This window comes from Bos mutus, chromosome 7, assembly GCF_027580195.1.
Source record: "Bos mutus isolate GX-2022 chromosome 7, NWIPB_WYAK_1.1, whole genome shotgun sequence".
Classification (NCBI taxonomy): Eukaryota; Metazoa; Chordata; class Mammalia; order Artiodactyla; family Bovidae; genus Bos; species Bos mutus.
In genome coordinates, this window is record NC_091623.1 from 62,626,605 (window position 1) to 62,654,015 (window position 27,411).

At 35.5% G+C, this 27,411-nt stretch overlaps 1 protein-coding gene and 1 non-coding gene across 3 annotated transcripts in view; one reads left to right on the forward strand and one right to left on the reverse strand.

The window, feature by feature from the left end:
- FNIP1 (folliculin interacting protein 1) overlaps positions 1–27,411 on the forward strand; it is a 121,487-nt gene that overhangs the window by 74,978 nt on the left and 19,098 nt on the right. For both annotated transcript variants that reach the window (XM_005888378.3, XM_005888379.3), the window contains 4 exons: positions 1,204–1,405; positions 5,417–5,502; positions 24,456–24,602; positions 25,477–25,646. In XM_005888378.3, coding sequence (XP_005888440.2) covers positions 1,204–1,405; positions 5,417–5,502; positions 24,456–24,602; positions 25,477–25,646 — 605 coding nt within the window. The remainder of the gene's footprint in view (positions 1–1,203; positions 1,406–5,416; positions 5,503–24,455; positions 24,603–25,476; positions 25,647–27,411) is intronic.
- Positions 11,422–11,523, reverse strand: LOC138988668 (U6 spliceosomal RNA). Its single transcript, XR_011464940.1, has one exon. It is a non-coding gene; the product is annotated as a U6 spliceosomal RNA (small nuclear RNA).

Here is a 27,411-nt window from a genome sequence, read left to right on the forward strand (position 1 = left end):
AGTGTCATGAAGATTTTATCCTATATATTCTTTTAAGGGTTTTATAGTTTTAACTCTTCTGTTTTGGTCATTGATCCATTTATTGCATGCTTTGATATTCTAGTTTTTCATGTTTCTATTCAGGCAAATTCATTCATTCTTGAAAATTTTTTTTTAAATCTGTGTTAAGTATAAGTAAAGATGATGAAGCTTGATTCCTTTTTTATTCGCTCCCTTTATTCCTTCATCTTTGACTTTACTTCTGGAATCAAAAGGGAGAAGTAGATTCTAGAACAGTGAAGAGATTAGACTCTTCTATAAACCTTGAAATTCAGGCTCTTTTAGGTTGGTTTTACACTGGGGTTACTTACTTTTTTTCAGTTCAGTTCAGTTCAGTCGCTCAGTTGTGTCTGACTCTTTGGGACCCCATGGACTGCAGCATGCCAGGCCTCTCTATCACCAACTGCCAGAGTTTACTCAAATTCATGTCCATTGAGTTGGTGATGCCATCCAACTATATCATCCTGTCACCCCCTTCTCCTCCCGCCTTCAGTCTTTCCTAGCATCAGGGTCTTTTCCAATGAGTCAGTTCTTTGCATCAGCTGGCCAAACTGTTGGAGTGTCAGCATCAGCATCAGTCCTACCAATGAATATTCAGGACTGATTTCCTTTAGGATGGACTGGTTTGATCTCCCTGCAGTCCAAGGACTCTGAAGAGTCTTCTCCAACACCACAGTTCAAAAGCATCAATTCTTCAGCACTCAACTTTCTTTATAGTCCAACTCTCACATCCATACACGACTACTGGAAAAACCATAGCTTTGACTAGATGGACCTTTGTTGGCAAAGTAATGTCTCTGCTTTTGAATATGCTATCTAGGTTGGTCATAACTTTTCTTCCAAGGAGCAAGCGTCTTTTAATTTCATGGCTACAGTCACCATCTGCAGCGATTTTGGAGCCCCCCAAAATTTAAGTCTGTCACTGTTTCCATAATTGAACAAAAACGTTTCCAATCTGACTCTATTATTTCTTACAAAAATATGAATATAAAGGAATAGCCAATATATTTCTCAAAGATATACATAATTGATACGAATTTTTAGATTTACTTGATAAAACACTGCAAGACCTTTAGCTTGCCTACATTTAATTACCAAGGAGATTGAATTGTGAATTTAATCATTTTCATATTTTTAAAATAAAAAAAAACATTTATTTTTAAGGTCTATAGAAGAAAGCTTTAATCTGTCAGATGAAAGCTGTGGCCCTAACCCAGGAATTGTGAGGAAAAAGAAGATTGCAATTGGGGTAATCTTTTCATTATCCAAAGATGAAGATGAAAGTAACAAATTTAATGAGTTCTTTTTTTCACATTTTCCTCTGTTTGAAAGCCACATGAACAAATTAAAGAGTGCAATAGAACAGGTAAGCATAACCACGTTTATGGTTTGTTTTTATTTTTTATTTTCCTTTGAATCTTATTCTCATTCTTTTGCTTAAGCATTGTCTTTATTCATGGCAGAAAAATTAACAGACTCTGTGCAGGTACCCTACAAAGTGACCTGGGAGACGCAAAGTAGACTTCACTTCTTTTTTTTTATTAAACTTTTTATTTTGTATTGGGGTATAGCCGATTAACAATGCTGTGATAATTTTAGGTGAACAGCAAAGGGATTCAGCCATACATATATGTATCCATTCTCCAAAACTCCCCTCCCATCCAGGCTGCCACATAATATTGACTTTAGCTCTTTTTAAGGAGCTTATTGCCTAAAAAAAGATCTAAGGTCATTTATCCATTCAATAAATAAATATTTGAGGGCCTGTAATGTGGCAGGCCTGTTCTAGCAACTGAGGATAAGAGTGAAAAAAAGCAACTCTCTAGATCATGGGGCAGCAAATAAATGAGTGTGTAAGATTTTGGATGGTAATAAGTACTATGAAGAAAAATAAGAGAAAGGTTTTTATGGAATGCTGGATGGAGGATTACAAATTTTTATAGGATAGTCAAGAGTGCTCCTGATAAAGTCACATATGATCCAGAGATACAGAGGAAATTTGGTATAACCATCTGAGACAAGAATTTTACAAGTAGAGGCAAAGGAGTAAGCCTGATGCTTGGGCATCGGTAGGGAGGAGTAAGGAGGCCAAAATGGCTGGGGTAGAAGTCGGACTAAATCATGTAGGGCCTTACAGGATACCATTGTACGAGCATGGGCATATACACTTAAGAAAGATAGGAAGCCATGGGAGTGTTTTGAGCAGGAAAATGACATAATTCATGAGAATCACTTTTACTGCTGGTGGAGAATAGATTTTCTAGGGGCAAAGTTGGATGCTTTGGAATCAGTTACAAGGGTGTTGCTGCTGCTGCTGCTAAGTCATGTCAATTGTGTCCGACTCTGTGCTACCCCATAAATGGCAGCCCAATAGGCTCCTCTGTCCCTGGGATTCTCCAGGCAAGAACACTGAAGTGGGTTGCCATTTCCTTCTCCAGTGCATGAAAGTGAAAAGTGAAAGCAAAGTCGCTCAGTCGTGTCTGACTCCTAGTGACTCCATGGACTATAGCCTACCAGGCTCCTCCATCCATGGGATTCTGCAGGCAAGAGTACTGGAGTGGGTTGCCATTGCCTTCTCTGAGTTACAAGGCTATTGAAATATAATTCAAGTGAGAGATGATGGGTAGTCAAACCAGTTTCATGATGGAATTGGTGAGAAATGGTTGGATTCTGGGTATATTTGAAAATAGAGCTAATGAGATTAGCTGATGGACTGAGTTGGAACTGTAAAAGGAAGAATCATGGCGATGGACTGGGATTTTTCTTTTGAGCAATAAGATGGATGGAATTGGCAGAACTAAAATGGGAAAACTACAAATGGAACGGGTTTGGTGGAGGAAGATCAGGAGTTTGTTTGCGATGCCTCCTGGACATCCAAGTAATTGTGAGTCTAGAGTTTAGGGTCCAAGCTGAGCAGTCACCAGTATATAGATGGTATTGTAATCTAAGAAGCTGATTAAGAGGGAGAGGAGATCCTGATTTGTGGAGCATTTCAGTAGTTAAATTTGGAGGAGCTGAGAACTAGCTAGGAGACTGAGGATTGCCCATTTAAGTAGGAGGAAAAACAAGAGAGAGTACTTTTGGGGTAAGCCTGGTGAAGAAAGTGGTGTAAGAAGGTAGGAGTGATCAATTATGTCAAATGCTGCTCATAGCGCATGTAATAAATTGATGTAAAGAAAGTTGTGAATATAAGATAGAACATAAGAGTAAAAAAGAAGGAAAAGCAAAGTGTCTTAGGAGTTCATAGGGAAGAAAAATGACTTCCTTCTGAGAAGATGTTTCATTTGGACTGCATCTTAAAGGAGTTGTAGAATTTTTTAAACACAATGCTTTGAAAAATGGATAACAGAGTAACAGGGAAAATTGCTATCTTTGCCACCCAAAGATAAGTCATTAACATTTTTCTGAAACTCTTACTCAGACCTTTTCTATGCATATTGTATTTTACTTGATTGGGACTGTGCTGTGTTCATATTGTTTTTATTACGTGCCTGTTTTGAAAAATTCATCCTTGTTAACATGTACATTTCTCATTATAAATGGTTCTTAAATATATTTTAGTGGCTTCCCTCCATTTAAGTTAATTAGGCCATATCTGGTTTTTCTCAGCTATAGCTACACTTCAGTTAACATCTTGGTGAATTTTCCAGATTATGTTTTATGAGATTCCTATAAGTTGAATCATTGAACATAACTAAATTTCTTAATCCCTGTGACAGAATTCAGAAAGGAAAGGATACAAAAAGTAGTAGTAGGTGGTGTGGCTAACAGAGTTAATGTGGACCGGATCACAAGGAGTCTAGAATGCTTGCAAGGATTTTTGACTTTGTTAGACTGTCTTCAAATTGTGCTCTAAGAAGGTTATTATGGCAGCATGTTTGAAAGAGACTAGTAAAAGAAACAAGAGATGCAGGAGCAATTAGAATGGTCTAGAAAGCAGAGGGTGCATTTCAGTAACTCATTAGTGCCTGAGGATCATGTGCCTCTAAAGAAGGCACTATGTTAGTTATTCACAACAAATCTATTAAAAGACAAATAGATCATTAGCAATACCTTTTTAGTGAGCGATGAGTAAAGTCCATTTTCATTTTTCAGAAGTTCAACACTCGTGACATTTTCTTCAGTTTGCTACTGTGTTTTTTGTAGTCAGTTTTTGCCAAAGTCAGTACACAGAATATTAAGCCATGGCTGAACTGACATTTCAGTTACAGGGAAAAGTGTTTAAACTTTGTATAAAACTTGAAATATTCAAGCAGTACAGAACTCGTTAGAGGTTACTTTTTAAATGTTTTAATGCTTTGTTCCTTCTGCACCCTAAAGGGCACATAGCAGCTGTATATTTGTTCATGTTTAACAACTCATTTCTTTATAAAACTGAAAGAGCTGAGTGAATACTTTCATATAAATGAATAGAACCTATTCTATAGTTAATTAATCATAGACTATAGTAAACATTGAAATACCTACATAAGATGTTCTAGGGCTGTTTTCAAATGATCACTTATTTATATTTTAAATGAAAAACTATAGATTCTGTTTCTGAGCACTGTGGGAGTTATTTCAAAGTTTGCACTACCTTTTGAGATCTGTAATGTAGTTAAATTTATTTCATAAAGTTAAGGAAGAATATTGGTCAATTCTAGCCAAAGAATATTTACTTCTTTATAAATTAGGAGTCTCTCAGCAGTTTGTGAAAACAAAAATTGTCACTTTTACCTTATGAAGCTTTCAGATGTACATGAATGATTCTAGTCTAACCTTCTCTTACATATATATTTGAATATTAAAAAAATTAATGTGTAATTACATAAGTAATGTAGAATTACATTATCTTTGAAAAAATTTTAAAAATTTCAAAGTTCTTTCTGATAACCATATTCTGATCTTTTTGTCTACCTAAAGTAGGACTTCTAAACCTTGGCTAAATATCTTTTTAAGAAAGCAAACATTACTAATAACTTGAGATATCTTTCAGTAGAATATTTATGTTTTAGGTTTAAAAAAAGGATTTACTTAACAAAACCACTGTTTATGGAATATTAGCGAAACTCAGGAGTTGTTACTGAGTTAGCATTTTATGATCTGTTTGGGAGAGAAGTTTTATGTAACTCAGAAACTGTCAATGTCAGTTTCTTTGTGTTTTGATATTCTCTTTCAATTAAGAGGCCTAACATCAGAAAAATTTGAATTTTATTATACTCATTAATGACCAAAAGTGCAAAAACAAGCCACTAGAAATATGTGTGCCTTCTTTATACATATCTAGTTAAGAATGGTAGGTAAAATGTTAAATAAATATGTGATTTTGTCTTTTACTTTTTTTCCCCATATTTTGCCCATGGTCAGTATAAGAATTAACTATTTGATTGCTTTCAAGGCTATGAAAATGAGCCGGAGATCAGCTGATGCCAGTCAGAGGAGTTTGGCATATAATCGAATAGTTGATGCACTAAATGAATTCAGGTACATTTTTCTCCAGCCTTTCATAATATAGAATTGTTTCATGGTGTACACTGGAAAATTTACTTATTTTCTTTACTTACTCTGATAAAATATAATTCTTTAACCTTCTCTGTCCCATAGTCAAATGAGGGTGTAATTCAGTAGGCTATTGACTCCTTTATTATTAAATATCAAAAGTGCTTGGAATTCAAGCACACTTGAGAGGAGTCAGTAGTATGGTTGCTAGCATTGGACCACTAAACAAGCAGATATAACCAGAAGAGACCCTTGTTTTAGCAGAAATGTGCTTTGTCTTTGGGTTCCTAGATGTAGGGACTGGTTAAGTGACGGTAATCACACATTCTTAGATAAATGGAATACAAAAATATACATGGATATAAGGAGTATGAACTTTGATGTTCCATATAACTTTGTTGCTTAATCCTTTCTCTAGCAGTATCTTCTGGCACAACAAAGCTTGGTCCCTGAAGCTCAAGCAAGTGCTGTAACTGCACTGTAGTTAAGGCAAGGAAACATATTGCAGATGACCTTATGTCAGGAATCACATTAAGTGACTGATGTGTTTCTGTCTCAAAGAGATTCACTTCAGTTTTACTTTGTCCTCTTATATTCTCGGTCTTTCCTCCTTTACACTAGAGAAATAGTATAACACGTAGGACAAGAACTCAAGACGTTAGTATCTGACAGACAGACCTGTGGCTCTGCCTTTAATTATCCCTGATGACCTTGGGTGGATTTTTTAGCCTTTTTTTGACCCTTAGTTTTCTAACATAAAATCTATGAATTCAATTTAGTAATGATTGAATAGATTGTTGTAAAGATAGAATAAAATAATGTATGTAAAGTACTTAGCAGAATGCCCAACATTGATGTTACCACTATTATATATGCCAAATATAACCTATATCAGTGATTTTCAAAAGTCATTCATAGTTGATGTTCATAGTATTGCCAGATCTAAATTGACCCTGTTTTGCTACCTAAATAAATGTATTTAAAAATGAAACTATGCATTATTACCCTACATGGGCAATCAACATCCTTTGCTATGATAAGTAAGCTATAAAATGAATGCATAATAATTAAAATTTAAAATACGTATCTGTGTACCACCTAAAGTTTATTATCTCCACTAGTCTATGTACCTCACTTTTGTTCATTGGCTTGTCTTGTATGGCACCTTATTGGGTCAAGGATCTTCTGGATTGTTTGTTTAAATATGAGTTACTGCATTTTGAAGTAAAAGGCTGTTTTAGCCTGTGATACTGCAAGATTGCTACTGTGAAACTGTAGACATGTCGTGTGTGTGTGTGTGTGTGTATATATATATATTTATATATTTTAATGGAAATGGCTAGGAAGTCATATATTTAATAAATTTGACAATAAGAGAACTCGTTTGTTTTCGACTTTGATCCTCTTATATTCTTAATTTTTCTCTCTTTGTGTTAAACCACAGTGAAAGTAAATCTGGTGTCCTCTTTTAAACCTGTCTCAAAGGAGAGATCTCATTGCTTCAGCCATATTCTAGAATCTTTGAATTTATGATGAAATAAAACATAAGATCAATAAGTTTTCAGCCATGTTATGCTCAAGAAGTATTATGATTTCACATTTACAATTTAGGTCTTTGATCCATTTTTATTTATTTATCTTTTGTGAAAGCTATAAGGCCTTTGTCTAGGTGCATATTTTTGCGTATGAATGTCCACTTGTTCCAGCATCATTTGTTGAAAAGACTGTCTTTGCTTTGTATTGCTTTTATTCCTTTATCAGGTATCAGTTGATTTATCAGGTATCAGGTATATTTCAGGGGCTCTATTTTTGAGCTTTCTGTTTTGTTTTATTGATCTATTTGTCTTTTCTTTCAGCAATACCACGCTGTCCTGATTAATGCAACTTTATAATAATTCTTTAAATCAGATTATATGAGTCCTCACGTTTGTTCTTTTCCTTCAGTGTTGTGTTGACTATTCTGGATCATTTGCCTCTCCAAACTTTATCAAATCTCCAACACATCATTTTGTTGATATTTACAAAATAACTTACTGGGATTTTGATTGAGATTGCATTGAAACTGTAGATTGGGAAAAGTTGACATCTTATCGGTAATAATACTTCCTGTCCATTAACATGAAATAGTTTGCTCTTTATTTGTATGTTCTTTGATTTCTTTAATCAGAGTTTTATGATTTTCCTCCTGTAAATCTTATACATTTAAAAATTTATACATAAATATCTCAGGGCAGTTTTTTTGGTTGTTAATATTAATGATACCTTGTTTATAATTTCAAATTTCAACTGTTCATTGATGATACATAAGAAATCAATTGACTTTTATATATTAACTTTATATTATGCAGCCTTGTTATAACTGCTTATTAATTCTAGGAGATTTTTGTCATTTCTTTTAAATTTTCTGCTCATCTGTGAATAGAGACAGATTTATGTCTTCTGTCCCAATCTGTTTACCTCTTATTTCTTTTTCTTGCCTTACTGGATTAACAAGGGCTTCCAGTATGATGTAGAAAAGCAATGATGAGAAGGGTCATTCTTACCTTATACCAGATCTGAATGAAAAAGCTTCAACTTTTTCACCATTAAATATGAAGTTAAGTTTCTTACACTGTCTATCAAACTGAAGAAATTCCCTCTTTATTCCTGGCTTGCTGAGATATTATTGATTATTGATTCAATTGTAAAAATAGGTATAGGACTCCTCAGGTTATCTATTTCTTCTTGTGTGAGTTTTGGTAGCTTGTATCTTTCAAGGAGTTGGTCTGGTTCATCTAAATCATCAAATTTGCAAGCATAGAGTTGTTCATATCATTTCTTAATTATACTTTTGATGTCCATAGGTTAATAGTGATGGACCCTCTTTTATTTCTAATATTAGTAATTTGTGTCATTTCTCTCTTTTACTTGGTTATCTTGGATAGAAATTTATAAAGTTTCAAAGCACCTTTGATCATTTCAGAGAACCAGGTTTTGTTTTGTTGATTTTTAATCTATTGATTTTTGTCTTTAATTTCAATAATTTTTAATCTGATTTTTGTTTATTTTTTCCTGTTTGCTTTAGTTTTGTGTTTTTCATCTTTCTCTAGTTGCCTGAAGTTAAACCTTAGATTATTGCTTTCGAATTATCTTTTTCTCTAATATATGCATTCAGTGCTATAAATTTTCCTCTAAACACTGTTTTTGCTGGATTCCACAGGTTTTGTTATATTGAATGAAAGTTTAATTCAGAAATCTTAAAATTTCTCTTGAGATTTCTTCTTTGACCGTTATGTTAAAAAATAAATTTTTAAAATCTTTTTAAGTATTTGGAGATTTTCCACGTATCTTTCTTTTTTAAAAAAATTTTTATTTTATAATGGAGTAAAGTTGTTAATTTCAGGTGAACAGAAAAAATGATTCAGTTATATATATACATGTTCTATATATATTATATATATATACATATTATATATATATTCTTTTTTATGTTCTTTGCCCATTTAGGTTTTTATAGAGTATTGAGCAGTGTTCCCTGTGCTATGCAGTAGCATATAAGTTCATTCTCTTAAGTCTGTGAGTCTGTTTCTGTTTTATAAATGAGTTCATTTGTATCATTTTTTTTTAAGATTCTACAAATAAGTGATATGATATATGATATTTGTCTTTCTCAGTCTCACTTACTTCACTTAGTATGTTAATCTCCAGGTCCATTCATACTATTGCAAATGGCACTATTTCATTCATTTTAATGGCTGAGTAATATTCCGTTGTCTGTATTTACTTCATTGTCTTAATCCGTTCCTCTATCGATGGACATTTAGGTTGCTTCCATATCTTGGCTATTGTAAATAGTGTTGCTGTGAATATTGGGGTCCATGTATCCTTTTGAACCATGTTTTCCTCCAGATATATGCCCAGGAATGAAATTGCTGGATCATATAGTAGCTCTGTATTTAGTTTCTTAATGAACCTCTGTACTGTTCTCCATAGTGGTTCCACCAATTTACATTTGCACCAAAAGTGTAGGAGGGTTCCCTTTCCTACTCACTATCTCCAGCATTTATTGTTTGTAGACTATTCTGGTTGGTTTGAGATGATACCTGATTGTAGTTTTCATTTGCATTTCTCTATAATTAGCAGTGTTGAGCATCTTTTCTTAGAATTCTTGGCCATCTGTATGACTTCTTTGGAGAAATGGCTATTTTAGGTCTTCTGCCTATTTTTTGATTGGATTGTTTGTTTGTTTTACATAGGGATTCCCTGATAGTTCGGTTGGTAAAGAATCCACGTGCAAAGCAGGAGACCCAGTTCAGTTCCTGGGTTGGAAAGAATCCACTGGAGAAGGGATAGGCTACCCACTCCAGTATTCTTGGGCTTCCCTTGTGGCTCAGCATGTAAAGAATCCACCTGCAATGTGGGAGACCTGGGTTTGATCCCTGGGTTGGGAAGATCCCCTGGAGAAGGGAAAGGCTACCCACTCCAGTATTCTGGCCTGGAGAATTCCATGGACTGTGTAGTCCACGGTGTCGCAAGAGTTGGACACAACTGAGCCACTCGTACTTTGACTTTCACTTTGTATTTTGACAGAGCTACGTGAGCTGTTTGTAAATATTGAAGATTAATCCCAGGTGGGTCACACTGTTGTAGATATTCTCTCCCATCCTGTGGATTATCTTTTCATTTTGTTTATGGTTTCTTTTGCTGTGCGAAAGCTTTTGAATTTGATTAGATCCTGTTTGTTTATTTTTGCTTTTATTTCTCTTACTCTAGGAGACAGATTGTAAAAGGTATTGCTGAGATGTATGTCAAAGAGTGTTATGCCTTCATTTTCCTCTAATAGTTTCATGGCTTCCGCTGTGCCTCAGTGGTAAAGAATCCACCTGCCAAGCAGGAGTCATGGGTTCGATCCTTGGGTTGGGAAGATCCCCTGGAGAAGGAAATGGCAACTGACTCCAGTATACTTGCCTGGGAAATCCCATGGACAGAGGAGCCTGGTGGGCTGCAGTCCATGGGGTTGCCAAGAGTCAGACATGACTTGGTGACAAGCATGTGCACACATCATGAGATCATTATCACAGCAAGTTTAGTGAACATTATCATCTGCTATAGATACAAAATTAAAGAACTTTCTAAAAAATATTTTGCTTGTGATGAGAACTCAGGATTTACTCATAACAGCTTTCGTATATGACATACAGCAGTGGTAATCATATTAATCTTGTACATTTATATCCTTAGTTCTTATTTATCTTATAAATGGAAGTTTGTAGTACCTTTTGACTGCCTTCATTCCAGTCCCTCTCCTTCCTTACAACTTACATATGTCAGTGCTCTCTTAAGTACATACATGTTAAGGTTTGTTATCTTCAGTTATTGCCAAGATGGATGTCAAGGACTTTACCCCTTTTGTTTTCTTTTAGGGGCTTTATGATTTCAGGTCTTGAGTTTAAGTCTTTAGTCCATTTTGAATTGACTTTTGTTTGTGGTATAAGATAAAGGTCTGGTCATTCTTTTACATGTGGTTGTCCAGTTTTCAGAGAACCATTCATTGAAGAGCCTATCCTATCTCCATGTTATGTTTTTGGCTCCTCTGTCATAAATTAATTGACCATATATATGCAAGGCTATATTTCTGGGCTGTCTGTTCCACTGATTTATTTATGTTTTTATTCCACTAGTATACTGTTTGAGTATTATAGCTTTGTAACATGGTTTTAAACCAGGGAGCATGTTGCTTTCACTTCTGTTCTTCTTTCTCAAGATTGCTTTGACTATTCAGGGTTTTATGTGGTTCCATACAAGTTTTAGGATTGTCTCTTCTATTTTTGTGAAAAAATGTGATTGGAATTTTGTTAGGGGTTGCATTAAATGTGTAGATTGCTTTGGATAGTATCAACATGATTTTTTATTGTATGTTTTTTTAAAAATGTGGAATGTTTCATGAATTTGTATGTCATCTTGGGCAGGTAGCCTTGCTAATCTTCTCTGTATTGTTTCAGTTTATATGTGCTGTCAAATGAGCATGAATATGGTTTAATTCAATGTTTCGTTGACTTTGGACTGGGTTTGTTATATGTTTTGAACAATTCTTTTTGCTTATCGCCAAAAAGAATCCTGCCCCCCCCCTTTTTTTTTGACATTCACATTTTGTGATATTACCCAGCATTGAATCATTGCCCTTGTACTTTGAGCTGTATCTTACATTACTGGATTAGTTTCTTTTCTTTAGTCACAAGCTTTGTGGCAAAAGGCCAAGAGTCTGTTTTTGAGCTCTGAGGAAGCACTGTCATCATAGATCCAGCTGAGGTTACCAGAATAGTAAATATTGTCATGAGACTCATTCCTGGTAGAAAACTGTTTTTGCTCTTAGGTTAAACTCAGCATTTTGATTAATGAATTTTTGAGTTAAATACCTACAAGATAATTGCTGTGATGTAAAGTAGTATGAATTGCCTCCCCTTAAAATTTTAACATTGCCTGGAATTTACAGCATGTATGAGTTATAAAATCATTGTAGGAAATTCCCTAGCCATTCCAGTGGGTTAGGTCTCTATGCTCTCACTGCTAAGGGCTTGGGTTTGATCCCTCATGAGGGAACACAGATTCCGCATGCTGCACAGTGCAGGCAACAAAACAAAAAAAAAAAGCAGAAAACCATTGTAAATGTATGTCCTGATTGTGTATTTTCCTTTTTGTATTAATCTGATCATTTTACTTCAGTCTGTGCAAATCTGAATGACTGCATGATATCAGTTAAACATTCTTACAATATTTAAAAAATACTTGATGAAACACAGTTTTTTTAAGCAATCTATCTGTAGACGTACTTTTAATATGTACAGTTGATCCTCATTATTTACAGATTCTGTATTTGTGAATTAGTCTGCTTGCTGCAATTTATTTATAAACCTAAAATATACTCAGAGTGATTATATGATCGTTTGTGGACATGTGCAGAGCGGTGAAAATTTTGAGTGCTGTAACACACACATTACCAGATGACGTCAAATAAGACAGTATTCTCCCTTTTGTGTATTTTAATTGGAGTGTAATTGATTTACAGTGTTGTGTTGATGTGTACTGTACAACAAAGTGAATAAAATATAAGTATACATACGTCTCCTCCCTCCTAAGTCTCTCCACCCACCCATCCCACTCCTCTAGGTCATCATAGAACCCTGAGCTGAGTTCTCTACAGCAGCTTCTCACTAGCTGTCTGTTTACACGTGGTAGTGTATATATATCTGTGCTACTCTCTCAGTTCATCCCACCCTCTCCTTCCCTGGCCTGTGTCCCCAGGTCTGTTTTCTATGTCTCTGTCTGTTCCTGCCCTGCATATAGGTTCATCAGTACCATTTTTTTTTTTGTATTCCATATATATGCATTAATATATGATATTTGTTTTTCTCTTTCTGACTTGCTTCACTCTGTTTAACAGACTCTAGGTTCATTCACATCACAAAAATGACCCAACTTTGGTCCTGTTTATGGCTGTGTAATATTCCATTATATACATACACACACACACACACACACACACACATATATATATACCTATATATATGTATATGTGTATATATATATATATACACATATGTGTATATATACATATACATATATATTACATATATATAATGTGTATATATACATGCACATATATATATGTATACACACACACACACACACACACACACCACAGCAGATAAAGAAGTTGTGGTATGTGTGTATATATATATATATACACATATATATATGTGTATGTATGTGGTATATATATACATGTATATGTATATATGTATGTGGTATGTATATATATATACATACCACAACTTCTTTATCTGCTTCTCTGTCAGTGGACTTCTATATTGCTTCTGTGTCCTCGCTGTTGTAAATAGTGCTGCAGTGAACATTGGGGTCCATGTATCTTTTTGAATTATGGTTTTCCTATGGTATATTCCCATTAGTAGGTTTGCTGAGTCATGTGGTAGTTTTATTACTAGCTCCTTAAGGAACCTCCATCCTGTTCTCTGTAGTGGTGGTGTCAATTACATTTCCACCAACAGTGCAGGAAGGTCCCCTTTTCTCCATATCATCTCCAACATTTGTTGTTTGTAGATTTTTTGATGATGGCCATTCTAACTGATGTGAGGTAATAATACCTCATTGTAGTTTTGATTTGCATTTCTCTAATAATGAGTGATGTTGAGCACCTTTTCGTGGGTTTTTGGTTGGTTGTATATCTTCTTTGAAGTACTCTTCCTTGTTTCAGCTCTGTTTTATAAACAAGTGTCCTTTTCATGATCTATATAGTGCTGCTTTTTTCAAAGCGTTTTGCACCTTTTTTTTTTTTTTTTAGTGATTTTGCAATTAAAATTGGCCCCAAAGACAGTTTTCCAAAAATGATGTGCAGCTGGCCAAGAAACACATGAAAAGATGCTTAATATCACTAATTATTAGAGAAATGCAAATTGAAATGACAATGAGTTACTACCTCACACTGGTCAGAATGGCCATCATTTAAGAGGCTTTTAATAAACACTGGAGAAGGTGTGGAGAAAAGGGAACCCTCCTACACTGTTGGTGGAAATTTATATTGGTGCAGTTGCTATGGAGAACAGTATGGAGGTTCCTTAAAAAGCTGAAAATAGAGTTGCCATATGATCCAGCAATCCCACTTGTGGGCATATATTGAGAGAAAATTCTAATTTTAAAAGATACATGCACCCCAGTGTTCAGAGCATCACTATATACAGTAGCCAAGGGATAGAAACATCTAAATGTCCATAGATAGATGAATGGATAAAGAAGATGTGGTATATATACACAGTAATATTGCTTGTAAAGGAAAAAAAGAATGAAGTAATGCCATTTGCAGCAACATGAATGAACCTAGAGATTATCATACAAAGTGAAGTAAGTCAGAGAAAGGTAAATATCATGTGATATCACTTATATCTGGAATCTAAAATATGTCACAAATGAACTTGTTTACAAAAGAGAAACACATTCATGGACAGAAAACAAATTTACAGTTAACAAAGAGAAAAGATAGAGGGGAAGGATAAAATTGGGAGTTTCGGATTAGTAGATATACACTACTGTATGAAAAATGATACATAAACAGCACAGTCCTACTGTTATAGCACATGAAAGTATATTCAGTATTGTGTGATAAACCAGAGTGGAAAAGAATGTGTATATATACATATGTAGATATACACACACGTGTATACACACACACACACACACACACACATATATATATATATAGGTATATCTATATGGATATATCTAGGAATCATTTTACTGTGTACCAGAAACTAATATAACTTTGTAAATCAGCTATACTTCACTTTAAAAAGGTATGGTCCAAATAACCTAACTCTACACCTAAAGCAACTAGAAAAGGAAGAAATGAAGAACCCCAGGGTTAGTAGAAGAAAAGAAATCTTAAAAATTAGGGCAGAAATAAATGCAAAAGAAACAAAAGAGACCATAGCAAAAATCAAGAAAGCCAAAAGCTGGTTCTCTGAGAAGATAAATAAAAGTGACAAACCATTTGCCAGACTCATCAAGAAACAAAGGGAGAAGAATCAAATCAACAAAGTTAGAAATGAAAATGGAGAAATCACAACAGATAACACAGAAATATAAAGGATCATAAGAGACTACTATCAGCAACTATATGCCAATAAAATGGACAACTTGGAAGAAATGAACAAATTCCTAGAAAAATACAACTTTCCAAAACTGAACCAGGAAGAAAAGGAAATCTTAACAGACCCATCACAAGCACGGAAATCAAAACTGTAATCAGAAATCTTCCAGCAAACAAAAGCCCAGGACCAGACGGCTTCACAGCTGAATTCTGCCAGAAATTAGAGAAGAGCTAACACGTGTCCTACTTGAACTCTTCCAGAAAATTGCAGAGGAAGGTAAATTTCCAAACGCATTCTATGAGGCCACCATCACCCTAATATCAAAACCAGACAAAGATGCCACAAAAATAAGAAAACTACAGGCCAATATCACTGATGAACATAGAAGCAAAAATCGTTAACAAAATTCTAACAAACAGAATCCAACCTCACATTAAAAAGATCATACATCATGACCCAAGTGGGCTTTATCTCAGGGATGCAAGGATTCTTTAATATCCGCAAATCAATCAACGTAATACACCACATTAACAAATTGAAAGATAAAAACCATATGATTATCTCAATAGATGCAGAGAAAGCCTTTGACAAAATTCAACATCTATTTATGATAAAAATCCTCCAGAAAGCAGGAGTAGAAGGAACATACCTCAACATCATAAAAGCTATATATGACAAACCCACAGCAAACGTTATCCTCAGTGGCGAAAACTTGAAAGTATTTCCCCTAAAGTCAGGAACAAGACAAGGGTGCCCACTCTCACCACTACTATTCAACATAGTTTTGGAAGTTTTGGCTGAGCAATCAGAGCAGAAAAAGAAATAAAAAAGGAATTCAGATTGGAAAAGAGGAAATAAAACTCTTCACTTTTTGCAGATGACATGATCCTCTACATAGAAAACCCTAAAGACTCTGCTAGAAAATTACTAGAGCTAATCAGTGAATATAGTAAAGTTGCAGGATATAAAATTAACACACAGAAATCCCTTGCATTCCAATACACGAACAATGAGAAAACAGAGAAATTAAGGAAACAATTCCATTCACCATTGCAACTAAAAGAGTAAAATACTTAGTAATAAATCTACCTAAAGAAACAAAAGACCTATATATAGAAAACTATAAAACACTGATGAAAGAAATCAAAGATGACACAGATAGATAGAGAAATATACCATGTTCATGGATCAGAAGAATCAATATAGTGAAAATGAGTATACTACCCAAAGCAATTTATAGATTCAATGCAATCCCTATCAAGCTACCAATGGTATTTTTCAGAGAACTAGAACAAATAATTTCACAATTTGTATGGAAATACAAAAAACCTTGAATAGCCAAAGCAGTCTTGAGAATGAAGAATGGAACTGGAGGAATCAATCTGCCTGACTTCAGTCTCTACTACAAAGCCACAGTCATCAAGACAGTATGGTACTGGCACAAAGACAGAAATATAGATCAATGGAACAAAACAGAAAGCCCAAAGATAAATCGACACACCTATGGACACCTTATCTTTGACAAAGGAGGCAAGAATATACAATGGAGAAAAGACAATCTCTTTAACAAGTGGTGCTGGGAAAACTGGTCAACCACTTGTAAAAGAATGAAACTAGAACACTTTCTAACACGATACACAAAAGTAAACTCAAAATGGATTAAAGATCTAAACGTAAGACCAGAAACTATAAAATTCCTAGAGGAAAACATAGGCAAAACACTCTCTTGACATACATCACAGCAGGATCCTCTATGACCCAACTCTCAGAGTATTGGAAATAAAATAAAAAATAAACAAATGGGACCTAATTAAAAGCTTTTGCACAACGAAGAAAACTATAAGAAAAGTGAAAAGACAGCCTTCAGAATGGGAGAAAATAATAGCAAATGAAGCAACTGACAAAGAATTAATCTCAAAATTATATAAGCAATTCCTGCAGCTCAATTCCAGAAAAATAAAAGACCCAATCGAAAAGTAGGCCAAAGAACTAAACAGACATTTCTCCAAAGAAGACATACAGATGGCTAACAAACACATGAAAAGATGCTCAACATCACTTACCATCAGAGAAATGCAAATCAAAACCACAATGAGGAACCATCTCACGCCAGTCAGAATGGCTGCTATCCAAAAGTCTACAAGTAATACATGCTGGAGAAGGTGTGGAGAAAAGGGAACCCTCTTACGCTGTTGGTGGGAGTGCAAACTGGTACAGTCGCTATGGAGAACAATGTGTAGATTCCTTAAAAAACTGGAAATCGAACTGCCATATGACCCAGAAATCCCACTGCTGGACATACACACCAAGGAAACCAGAATTGAAAGACACACGTGTACCCAAATGTTCATCACAGTACTGTTTATAATAGCCAGGACATGGAAGCAACCTAGATGTCCATCAGCAGATGAATGGATAAGAAAGCTGTGGTACATATATACAATGGAATATTACGCAGCCATTAAAAAGAATGCTTTTGAATCAGTTCTAATGAGGTGGATGAAACTGGAGCGTATTATACAGAGTGAAGTAAGCCAGAAAGAAAAACACCAATAGAGTATAATAACGCATATATATGGAATTTAGAAAGATGGTAACAATAACCCTGTATGCGAGACAGTAAAAGAGACACAGGTGTATAGAACAGTCTTTTGGACTCTGTGGGAGAGGGCAAGGGTGGGATGATTTGGGAGAATGGCATTGAAACATGTTTATTATCATATGTGAAATGAATTGCCAGTCCAGGTTCAATGCATGAGACAGGGTGCTCGGGGCTGGTGCACTGGGATGACCCAGAGGGATGGTATGGGGAAGGATGTGGGAGGGGGGTTCAGGATGGGGAACACATGTACATCCATGGTGGATTCATGTTGATGTATGGCAAAACCACTACAATATTGTAAAGTAATTAGCCTCCAATTAAATAAATTTATATTAAAAAAATATTATCCACAAGCACAGTGCTGAAATGCTAGCTAATGTTAATAAGTGCAAGAAGGTTATGATGTGCTTTACAGAGAAAATATGTGTCAGATAAGCTTTTTCAAGGTATGCATCATAGTGCTGTTGGCTGTGAATTCATTATTAATGAATTAACAGAATATTAAAGTGTCTTTAAACAAAAACTCACATCAAACAGGATTATATACTGATAGACTGACAAAAGTGTTGTGACCAGTGGATCACAGGAACCTGACCCTGTATTTTCCTCATGAACATTGATTCATTGTTCACTAATTCAGTGTTTCTGTTGACTTCATAAATCATTGCTGTAAATAATGAGAAGCATTTTAAAGTATGTGTTTATTTGAAATGAGATGATTAATGAATTTTGGGTAGTTGAGAAGGAAGAGGAAGGAAATGATTCACATGTGTATGGAAGCTAAAGAATTGAGAACTGTGTTTAGTTAGCATTGCTGCCTGGCAGAGATGAAGTCCTTGGATTTTTTTTTTTTTTTTCAATTTTAATTGGAATATAGTTGCTTTACAGTGTTGTGTTATTTTCTGCTGTACAGCAAAATGAATCAGCCATATGTATACATTGAAGTCCTTGGATTTTTACTTAGATTTTATATATATCAATGAGAACTAAATCATGTCATAGTTCCCTTCTAAGTAAAATGAATTTTTCATCTCTAGGGACAGATGAAGAAAAATAAAGGGTCAGATGACTGAAAATACTTGCCTTTCTTACTATTCATCAGTAGGGAATAATCATTAAAGGGGCTAGAGAGCAAGTACTATTACTTCTAGGTTGTTAATGATAACACAGAATTTTGTGTAGTGAGAGCTGTATCATGTAATTTTTTTGCCTTCTTTTCACTTGATACACTTCAAGTCACGGTGCATATTTTTATATATCAAAACTCTAAAGGGAGTGTCCTCAGAGACTCGCTATGCTAATGTTAACAGTATGACTCTGGCATAGACTTGTGTTCAGTTCAGTTCAGTTCAGTCGCTCAGTCGTGTCCGACTCTTTTTGACCCCATGAATCGCAGCACGCCAGGCCTCCCTGTCCATCACCAACTCCCGGAGTTCACTCAGACTCACGTCCATCGAGTCAGTGATGCCGTCCAGCCATCTCATCCTCTGTCGTCCCCTTCTCCTCTTGCCCCCAATCCCTCCCAGCATCAGAGTCTTTTCCAGTGAGTCAACTCTTCGCATGAGGTGGCCAAAGTACTGGAGTTTCAGCTTTAGCATCATTCCTTCCAAAGAAATCTCAGGGCTGATCTCCTTCAGAATGGACTGGTTGGATCTCCTTGCAGTCCAAGGGACTCTCAAGAGTCTTCTCCAACACCACAGTTCAAAAGCATCAATTCTTCGGTGCTTAGCCTTCTTCACAGTCCAACTCTCACATCCATACATGACCACAGGAAAAACCATAGCCTTGACTAGACGGACCTTTGTTGGCAAAGTAATGTCTCTGCTTTTCAATATGTTATCTAGGTTGGTCATAACTTTCCTTCCAAGGAGTAAGCGTCTTTTAATTTCATGGCCGCAGTCACTATCTGCAGTGATTTTGGAGCCCAAAAAAACAAAGTCTGACACTGTTGCCACCATTTCCCCATCTATTTCCCATGAAGTCATGGGATCAGATGCCATGATCTTCGTTTTCTGAATGTTGAGTTTTAAGCCAACTTTTTCACTCTCCTGTTTCACCTTCATCAAGACTTGTGTTAGGTTGGTACAAAAGCAATTGCTGTTTTGCAGTGTTGAACTTTACTATTTGGCATTGGAGTACATTCTTAAATAAATGTGGTTATATATCATTTTAATGTACATTTCTTTATTTTTATTTTTTGCTAATGACTTTTTACTTGCTGTTTATTTTATATTTATTTTAGATTAGGGAAATGATGCTAGACAAAAAGCAATTATGAGGGAGTTTCTTATTTCAGTTCAAAATAAGTCCTAAAGCAGTGGCGAGAACTCACAACATCAACAACTCATTTCGCCCAGGAATTGCTAATGAACATACAGCGCAGTGGTGGTTCAAGAAGTTTTGCAAAGGAGACAATTGCCTTGAAGATGAGGAGCATAGTGGCCAACCATCAGAAGTTGACAATGACCAACTGATAGGATCATCAAAACTGATCCTCTTAAAACTACATGAGAAGTTGCTGAAGAACTCAGCATCGATCATACTATGGTCATTTGGCATTTGAGGCAAATTGGAAAGGTGAAAAAAGCTCGATAAATCGTTCCCTCATGAGCTGACGGCAAATCAAAAAAATTATCAATTTGAAGTGTTGTCTTCTCTAATTGTACACAACAACGAACCATCTCTTGATCAGATTGTGACGTGTGATGAAAAGTAGATTTTATATGACGACCAGCTCAGTGGTTGGACCAAGAGGAAGCTTCAAGCACTTCCCAGAGTCCAGCTTACACCAGAAACAGGTCACGGTCACTGTTTGGTGGTCTGTTGCTGGTCTGATCCATTACAGCTTTATGAATCCAAGTGAACCCATTATATCTGAGAAGTATGCTCAGCAGATCAATGAGATTCACTAAAAACCGCAGTGCCTGTAGCCGGCTTTGGTCAACAGAATGGACTCAATTCTTCTCCATGACAACGCCCACCCCAGATTGCACAACCAACACTTGAAAATTTAAATGACCTGGACTACGAAGTGTTGCCTCATCTGCCATTTCACCTGACTTTTCACCAACTGACAACCACTTCTTCAAGCATCTTGACAACTTTTTGCAGAGAAAATGCTTCCACAACCAGCAGGAGGCAGAAAATGCTTTCCAAGTGTTCGTTGAATCCTGAAATGTGGAGTTTTACAGTATAGGAATAAACAAACTTAATTCTCATTGGCAAAAATGTGTTGATTGCAGTGGTTCCTGTTTTGATTAATAAAGATGTGTTTGAGCCTGGTTATAATTTAAAGTTCATGGTCCAAAATCGCAGTTGCGTTTGCACCAACCTAATGGTAGACAGCATATTAAAACACAGAGACATTACTTTGTCAACAAAAGTCCATCTAGTCAAGGCTATGGTTTTTCCAGTGGTCATGTATGGATGTGAGAGTTGGACTATAAAGAAAGTTGAGTGTCGAAGAATTGTTGGTTTTGAACTGTGGTGTTGGAGAAGACTCTTGAGAGTCCCTTGGACTACAAGGAGATCCAACGAGTCCATCCTAAAGGAAATCAGTCCTGACTGTACATTGGAAGGACTGATGTTGAAGCTGAAACACCAATACTTTGGCCACCTGCTGTGAAGAGCTGACTCATTTGAAAAGACCCTGATGCTGGGAAAGAATGAGGGCAGAAGGAGAAGGGGACGACAGAGGATGAGATGGTTGGATGACATCACGGACTCAATGAACATGGGTTTGGGTGGACTCCGGGAGTTGGTGATGGACAGGGAGGCCTGGCACACTGCTTTTCATGGGGTTGCAAAGAGTCAGACGTGACTGAGCGACTGAACTGAACTGAATGGTAGACACTATTATTCTGAAGAAACTTCTGAAAAATGAGTTGATCAGCTTGTTCATTCATTTAATCAAAAAGGACATTCATGTGGTTAAGAAACAAAAATTATATGAAAAGTAAATGAACCCTATTCTACCTCTCCTATCCCCATTCTTTTTCTGAAGAACATCCTCTTTTAACTCTTTAAGTATTTCTTTTGTTATTTACCTCCATTTTATTAAACAGTGTACTTAATGCAGCTATTTCATGATTTATCACTTGTAGGGCATATTTATCTCCTGTCATGAATTCATACTTGATCTTTGTTCCTTTAGCCTTTCAGTATGATTTTAGCACTGTCTTTCAGCTTTGGTAAATTAGTTTCTCTGATAATTTATTTTCCTCTATTTTCTCTCTTGAGTTTATTTTATTAGAAATTGACATTCCTGAATTGATCGTCTATATGTCTTTGTTTCATATTTTTCTTTTCTTTTTCTGAATATATTATTTCCTATTTCTTCTGGAGTCCTTTGTGTGTGTATTTCTGTCTTTGTTTGTGTCCCTCTCTCCTTGGAGGCTTTACTTATGTATTAGTACCAAAATGTTGGTTGCCCATTAAGAATTGAGAGCGAGGAACCAAAATAAAAGTTGGGAGAACAGATTGGAAAACCTTACTTTACAGCAGTGTTGCTCAACTTTTTTCATTTTCACTGCCTGAAGGAGCATATTTAAACATTTTTTCCCCCATAATTGCTGCCTCTGCCATGAAATTTTAATACCACAAAATTTACTATCTATGTATTTATGTACTATGAAAGATTCAAATATCAAGGAGGGTTTGGGGATGTCATTTCCCCAGGCAGGTCAGTTGCTTCCTCTGCTTTCCTGTCATTAGTTACTCTGCAGGAAGATGGGGTAGAATGTAGGGGTAACCAACCACTTATGGACCTTGAATTAGTCTGTCAGTTTATAGTCCTATATGACTCCTGACCTACTTTTGAAAACTTAGACTCTCTTTGCTTCACTGGGGCAAATTAGCTTCTCTTTGTACATGTCCCCCGTTATGAGTACCATAATCTATCATCTTTCTCTACCCTACTACTTCAGTGAACATTTCTTCTCTGTATTTTGTCTTCTAGAATCTTATTAGATCTGTAATTTTAATTTTCACTAAAGTTTCAGTAAAATTCACTAAAGTTCTGTCTGTTGTAGCGATTCATTTGATTTTTAAATCATTAAGTAGTGTTCATTTGGGGCATAAGAACTAAAAGTGGATAAACATTTGTTTTCAATTTTTTATCCTATCTGGATATCCTTAATAGTCTTTTAAAAATAAGCATTATCTCATATCCCTCATTTATATACTACTCCTATTTTTCTCTATAAGATGCCTGTAGTTTTTTCTATTCATACATTTAAGTTCTCAGCAGTTATTTTGTGCTCTACCGATAATTCATTAATGTGACCTGTATTTGTCACTTTATGGTAATATATCCTATTCATATTAGGTTGAGATTCAGTAAAACTTGAACAAGGAACAGAATTCTTTTTCTTTTGTGAATTTTGAAAGTGAAAGTGAAGTTGTGTCTGACTCTTTGCAACCACATGGACTGTAGCCTACCAGGCTTCTCTGTCCATGGGATTCTCTAGGCAAGAGTACTGGAGTGGGTTGCCATTTCCTTCTCCAGGGGATCTTCCCGACCCAGGAATCAAACCCAGGTCTCCTACATTGCAGGCAGACACTTTAACCTCTGAGCCACCAGGGAAGCCACCAGAATTCTAGTTATTTTAAATTATATTGAGGTAGGTATCGGAGATTTGTGGAAATCTCAAGAGAACCTTCTAGAGCCTTACTAATAAGTTAATAACCATTAGCCACCTGTGGCTATTTAAATTAATTACAACAAAATAAAATTTAAAATCCAATTACACAGTTACATTGACCATATTTTAGTTATCTCGTAATCACATATGACTGGCTAGTGGCTACCATGTTGGATGGCACAGATAATAGAACATATGCATTAGTGCTAAAAGTTCTGTTAGGACCGTTTGAGAGAGTAGAAAGTCAGATACCATTCTGTGGCTTCTGCGAGACTGACTAGTTTCTTAAGCCCCAACTTTGTGGGAGTTGCTTATCCTGGTGACTGTATAGCACTTTACCAAACAGATATTAATGTTAAAAAAAAAAAAAAACAAAGAACTGCCATCTTAAAGGTATTCTTTTTTTTTTTTTAATTTAAATTTATTTAATTGGAGGCTAATTACTTTACAATTTTGTATTGGTTCTGCCACACATCAACATGAATCCACCACGGGCATACACGTGTTCCCCATCCTGATCCCCACCACCCCCCCCGCCCCCGCCACCCACCTCCCTCCCCGTACCATCCCTCCAGGTCATCCCAGTGGAAGAGTCTGAGCACAGGCAACAAAATGATGCTGATAAACTATTGTTCTGAATGGGTAATATTGGCACGCTGTTACGCCATTTAAAATAATTTTCTATGTTGTTGATTAAATAATTTGTTATATATATGTAAGTATAGCTTATACCTTAGAAATGTACAACTGGAAAGGGTCTAGAAATTATCTGGTCCTTTCCTTTCATTTTACAGGTAAGGGGAACTGATGCTTAAAGTAGGGCAGTAATTTATCCAAAGGCACACAGTCTTTGAGGACAGATCTGGTTCTAGGACCAAAACATTTTGAGTTTATATTCCCCCTTTCCCTTGGTAGTATGCTGAGGACAAAGAAGGAAGGACTTGATTCATTACCTCTTTTCCAAAGCTTTTAATAACCTAGGTGGGAGCCAGCAACATTAAGAGTATGTAATTCTGGGAACTGAGTGTTATAATGTGTTTTCCTCTTTTTTAGAACAACAATTTGTAACCTTTATACAATGCCACGAATTGGAGAGCCTGTCTGGCTTACAATGATGTCGGGGACTCCAGAAAAGAACCAGCTTTGCCATCGTTTCATGAAGGAGTTCACTTTTCTAATGGAAAATGCTTCAAAAAATCAGTATGGCCCTCGCTCTCTCCCATCCTCCCTTTCTTCCATCTATCCATCCATCTAGGCTATCTTAACTGTCTTAGCTGTTATTTATAATAAGTGAATATCTAGATTGTGATCAAGTTCAGTTACAAAAATGAAAGAGTTAATCATTGCCTTTGGAAGTTTTCATATTATTAATGATCAAGACAGAATTATAAAAGGTAATTAATATAATCAAAAGATATAGAAGAAGGCCAAAGAACCTGATGTTGAGAAACAGTAAAAATGTATTTGTGTATTAAAACTCCTGACATCTTACGGAACTGTGTGAGGCTTCTCATTTTTCATAATTATATCTATATATGCAGTTTCATTCTCTAGAAAACAACTTAAAAAATATATAGATAAGTGCCAGAATTCCAATAATAATGTTTTCAGTATGGTACTTTATCATATTGCTTTCTTCTAATCATTCATCAAATTCTTAGACTCTAGATGAGTAATTTAAATGTTTATATTCTCTAAACAAAGTTTTGTTAATACTTTCTTTCATTTTCCTTTTCAGTAATTGGGAAATGTATAGACCTATTGATTGATTCATAAACACTGAAAAGAATCCATAGTTTTTCAAATAAAATGGCATTTTTGTTTTTTAATTATGAGTCAAAATAGCTCCTTATGAATGCTATCTTTATTTTAAGGAGTTTTCTTTTAACTAGTACAACAAAAATTTATTAACTTTTGTTTTCATCTTGGTGATATACCTATCCTTTCCTCTATTCTTTCTTTTTTTTTTTATGACGATTGGCCATATACCCTCTCTGCTTTATTCTGTCACTGCTTTTTGCTTGAGGTTTTATGAAAGCAGGTTAGAATCTGATAGGATGCATTTTGTTTTCAGATTCTTGCCAGCACTTATTACTGCAGTTTTGACCAATCATCTTGCCTGGGTTCCAACAGTCATGCCAAATGGACAACCACCTATAAAAATATTTTTAGAAAAACATTCCTCTCAGAGTGTGGACATGTTGGCAAAGACTCATCCATATAATCCACTTTGGGCACAACTGGGTATGTATTCTGAAAACCCTTACCTAATGCATTATACTTAGACTTTTGTGTAACTATCTGGAGTTATTTCATAGCAAAAATAAATAGAGAAAAATTAAGTGCTCTCTTTTCCCTTTCCTTTCTAAAGCACTTCTTCCTTGTTGTTACATGACTGCTAAATTGTCTTATCCCAATCTTATGTGTAATATTCCTTATGGATAGAGACTTGCAACTGCAACAAAAGGAGCAGAATTTACTACTAACTTTGGAGTCTTCTGGATTTTTTGTATTTAGTACTTTGCCTAGAAAGAATGAATGAACAAAGTTACCTGTGATCTCTAGAATAAATCTGGTTAACTGAGAAGCAGTCATGGAGTTTTCCATTGAACTATGTTTGTTTCTTTTGTTGAGTAAATTTTGAAAATGTTGCTGTTAGTGTTGCGCACCCCACTAAATAAATGGGTAACAGGAGAGAGGGTTTAACTGATGAGTTGACAGTCGTTAGGAAGGCAGTGTAGCCTGGAGCTTAAATTTAAGCATAGGCTGGGGAGTCAGGCATACCATGTTTGAACCACAGTTTCCCTGTTTATAAAGTAGGGATAATAAATAGTACAGGGAATTCCCTGGTGGTTTGGTGGTTAACATTCGGTGCTTTCACTGCCTCTGCCTGGGTTCAGTCCCTAGTTGGGGAACTGAGATCCCACAAGATGCATGGAGTGGCCAAAGATATATAAAATAAATATAAATAGTACATACTTTATAATGTGAAAAGGAAATGAAATAATATGAGTATAGTATTTAGGACAGTGACCGATAAATATATGTAGTTGCTGTTATCCTTGCTGTTACTCTGGTGCTATTTGGTGATGGAAGAAGAACTAGTGGAGAACATTTTGGTGACCTGGTAGAAACTTTAACTTCTCTTAGTTGTTAGGGTGCGTGAGCTTGCCAGGCAGATTGTCATGTGGCTTATTAATCATATAACCAATCAACCTCCCTCTCTCATTCCCACTCTGTTTCCTCCCTCCCTCCCTTTCCTTTCTTCTACATAATTAAGGAATAATTGGCACACAACAAACACATGTATAAAGTATACAGTTTTGTAAGTTTTGATATATATGTCAAAATATATATGAAACCATCACCAAAATCATTATGGTGAACATATTCATCATTACAGATTTTCCTCATGCCCCTTGTAATCACTTCCTCCCTACTCTGCCTGTTCACTTTCCTTTATACTCAGGCAGCCATTCGTCTGCTTTCTACCAATCACTGTAGATTAGTTTGCATTTTCTAGAATTTATATAGATGGAATCAAACACTAAGTGTTTTTCTTCGGTCTGAATTCTTTCATTCAACATAATTATTTTGAGATTCACCTATATTATATGTATTACTAATTCATTCTTTTTAAATGCTAACTAGTATTTCATTGTATGAATATTTAATATATGTTTTTCCAAATCAAGTAATTCAGTAGTTTTTTTTTTAATTTGAACATTTCAAATCTGTTTTCAGTTTCACAGTCATTTATTGAATGCACAATATATCTAAGGCTCTGTACAAAGAGCATTGGAGGATATAAAGATGACTGTCTTTAAGAAATGACAGTCTTATACTGTAGGTAAAATATATATGGACAATGAGGATAATTCAGATAGGAGCTATAAGAAGTTAAAAGTTTAGTGGGAGTTCAGTTACAGAAGCTAACTTTTGTCCCAGGGAAGATGCTTTGGGCTGACAGAGATACAGAGGGACGTGAAAGTACGTAGCATGAGTAAAG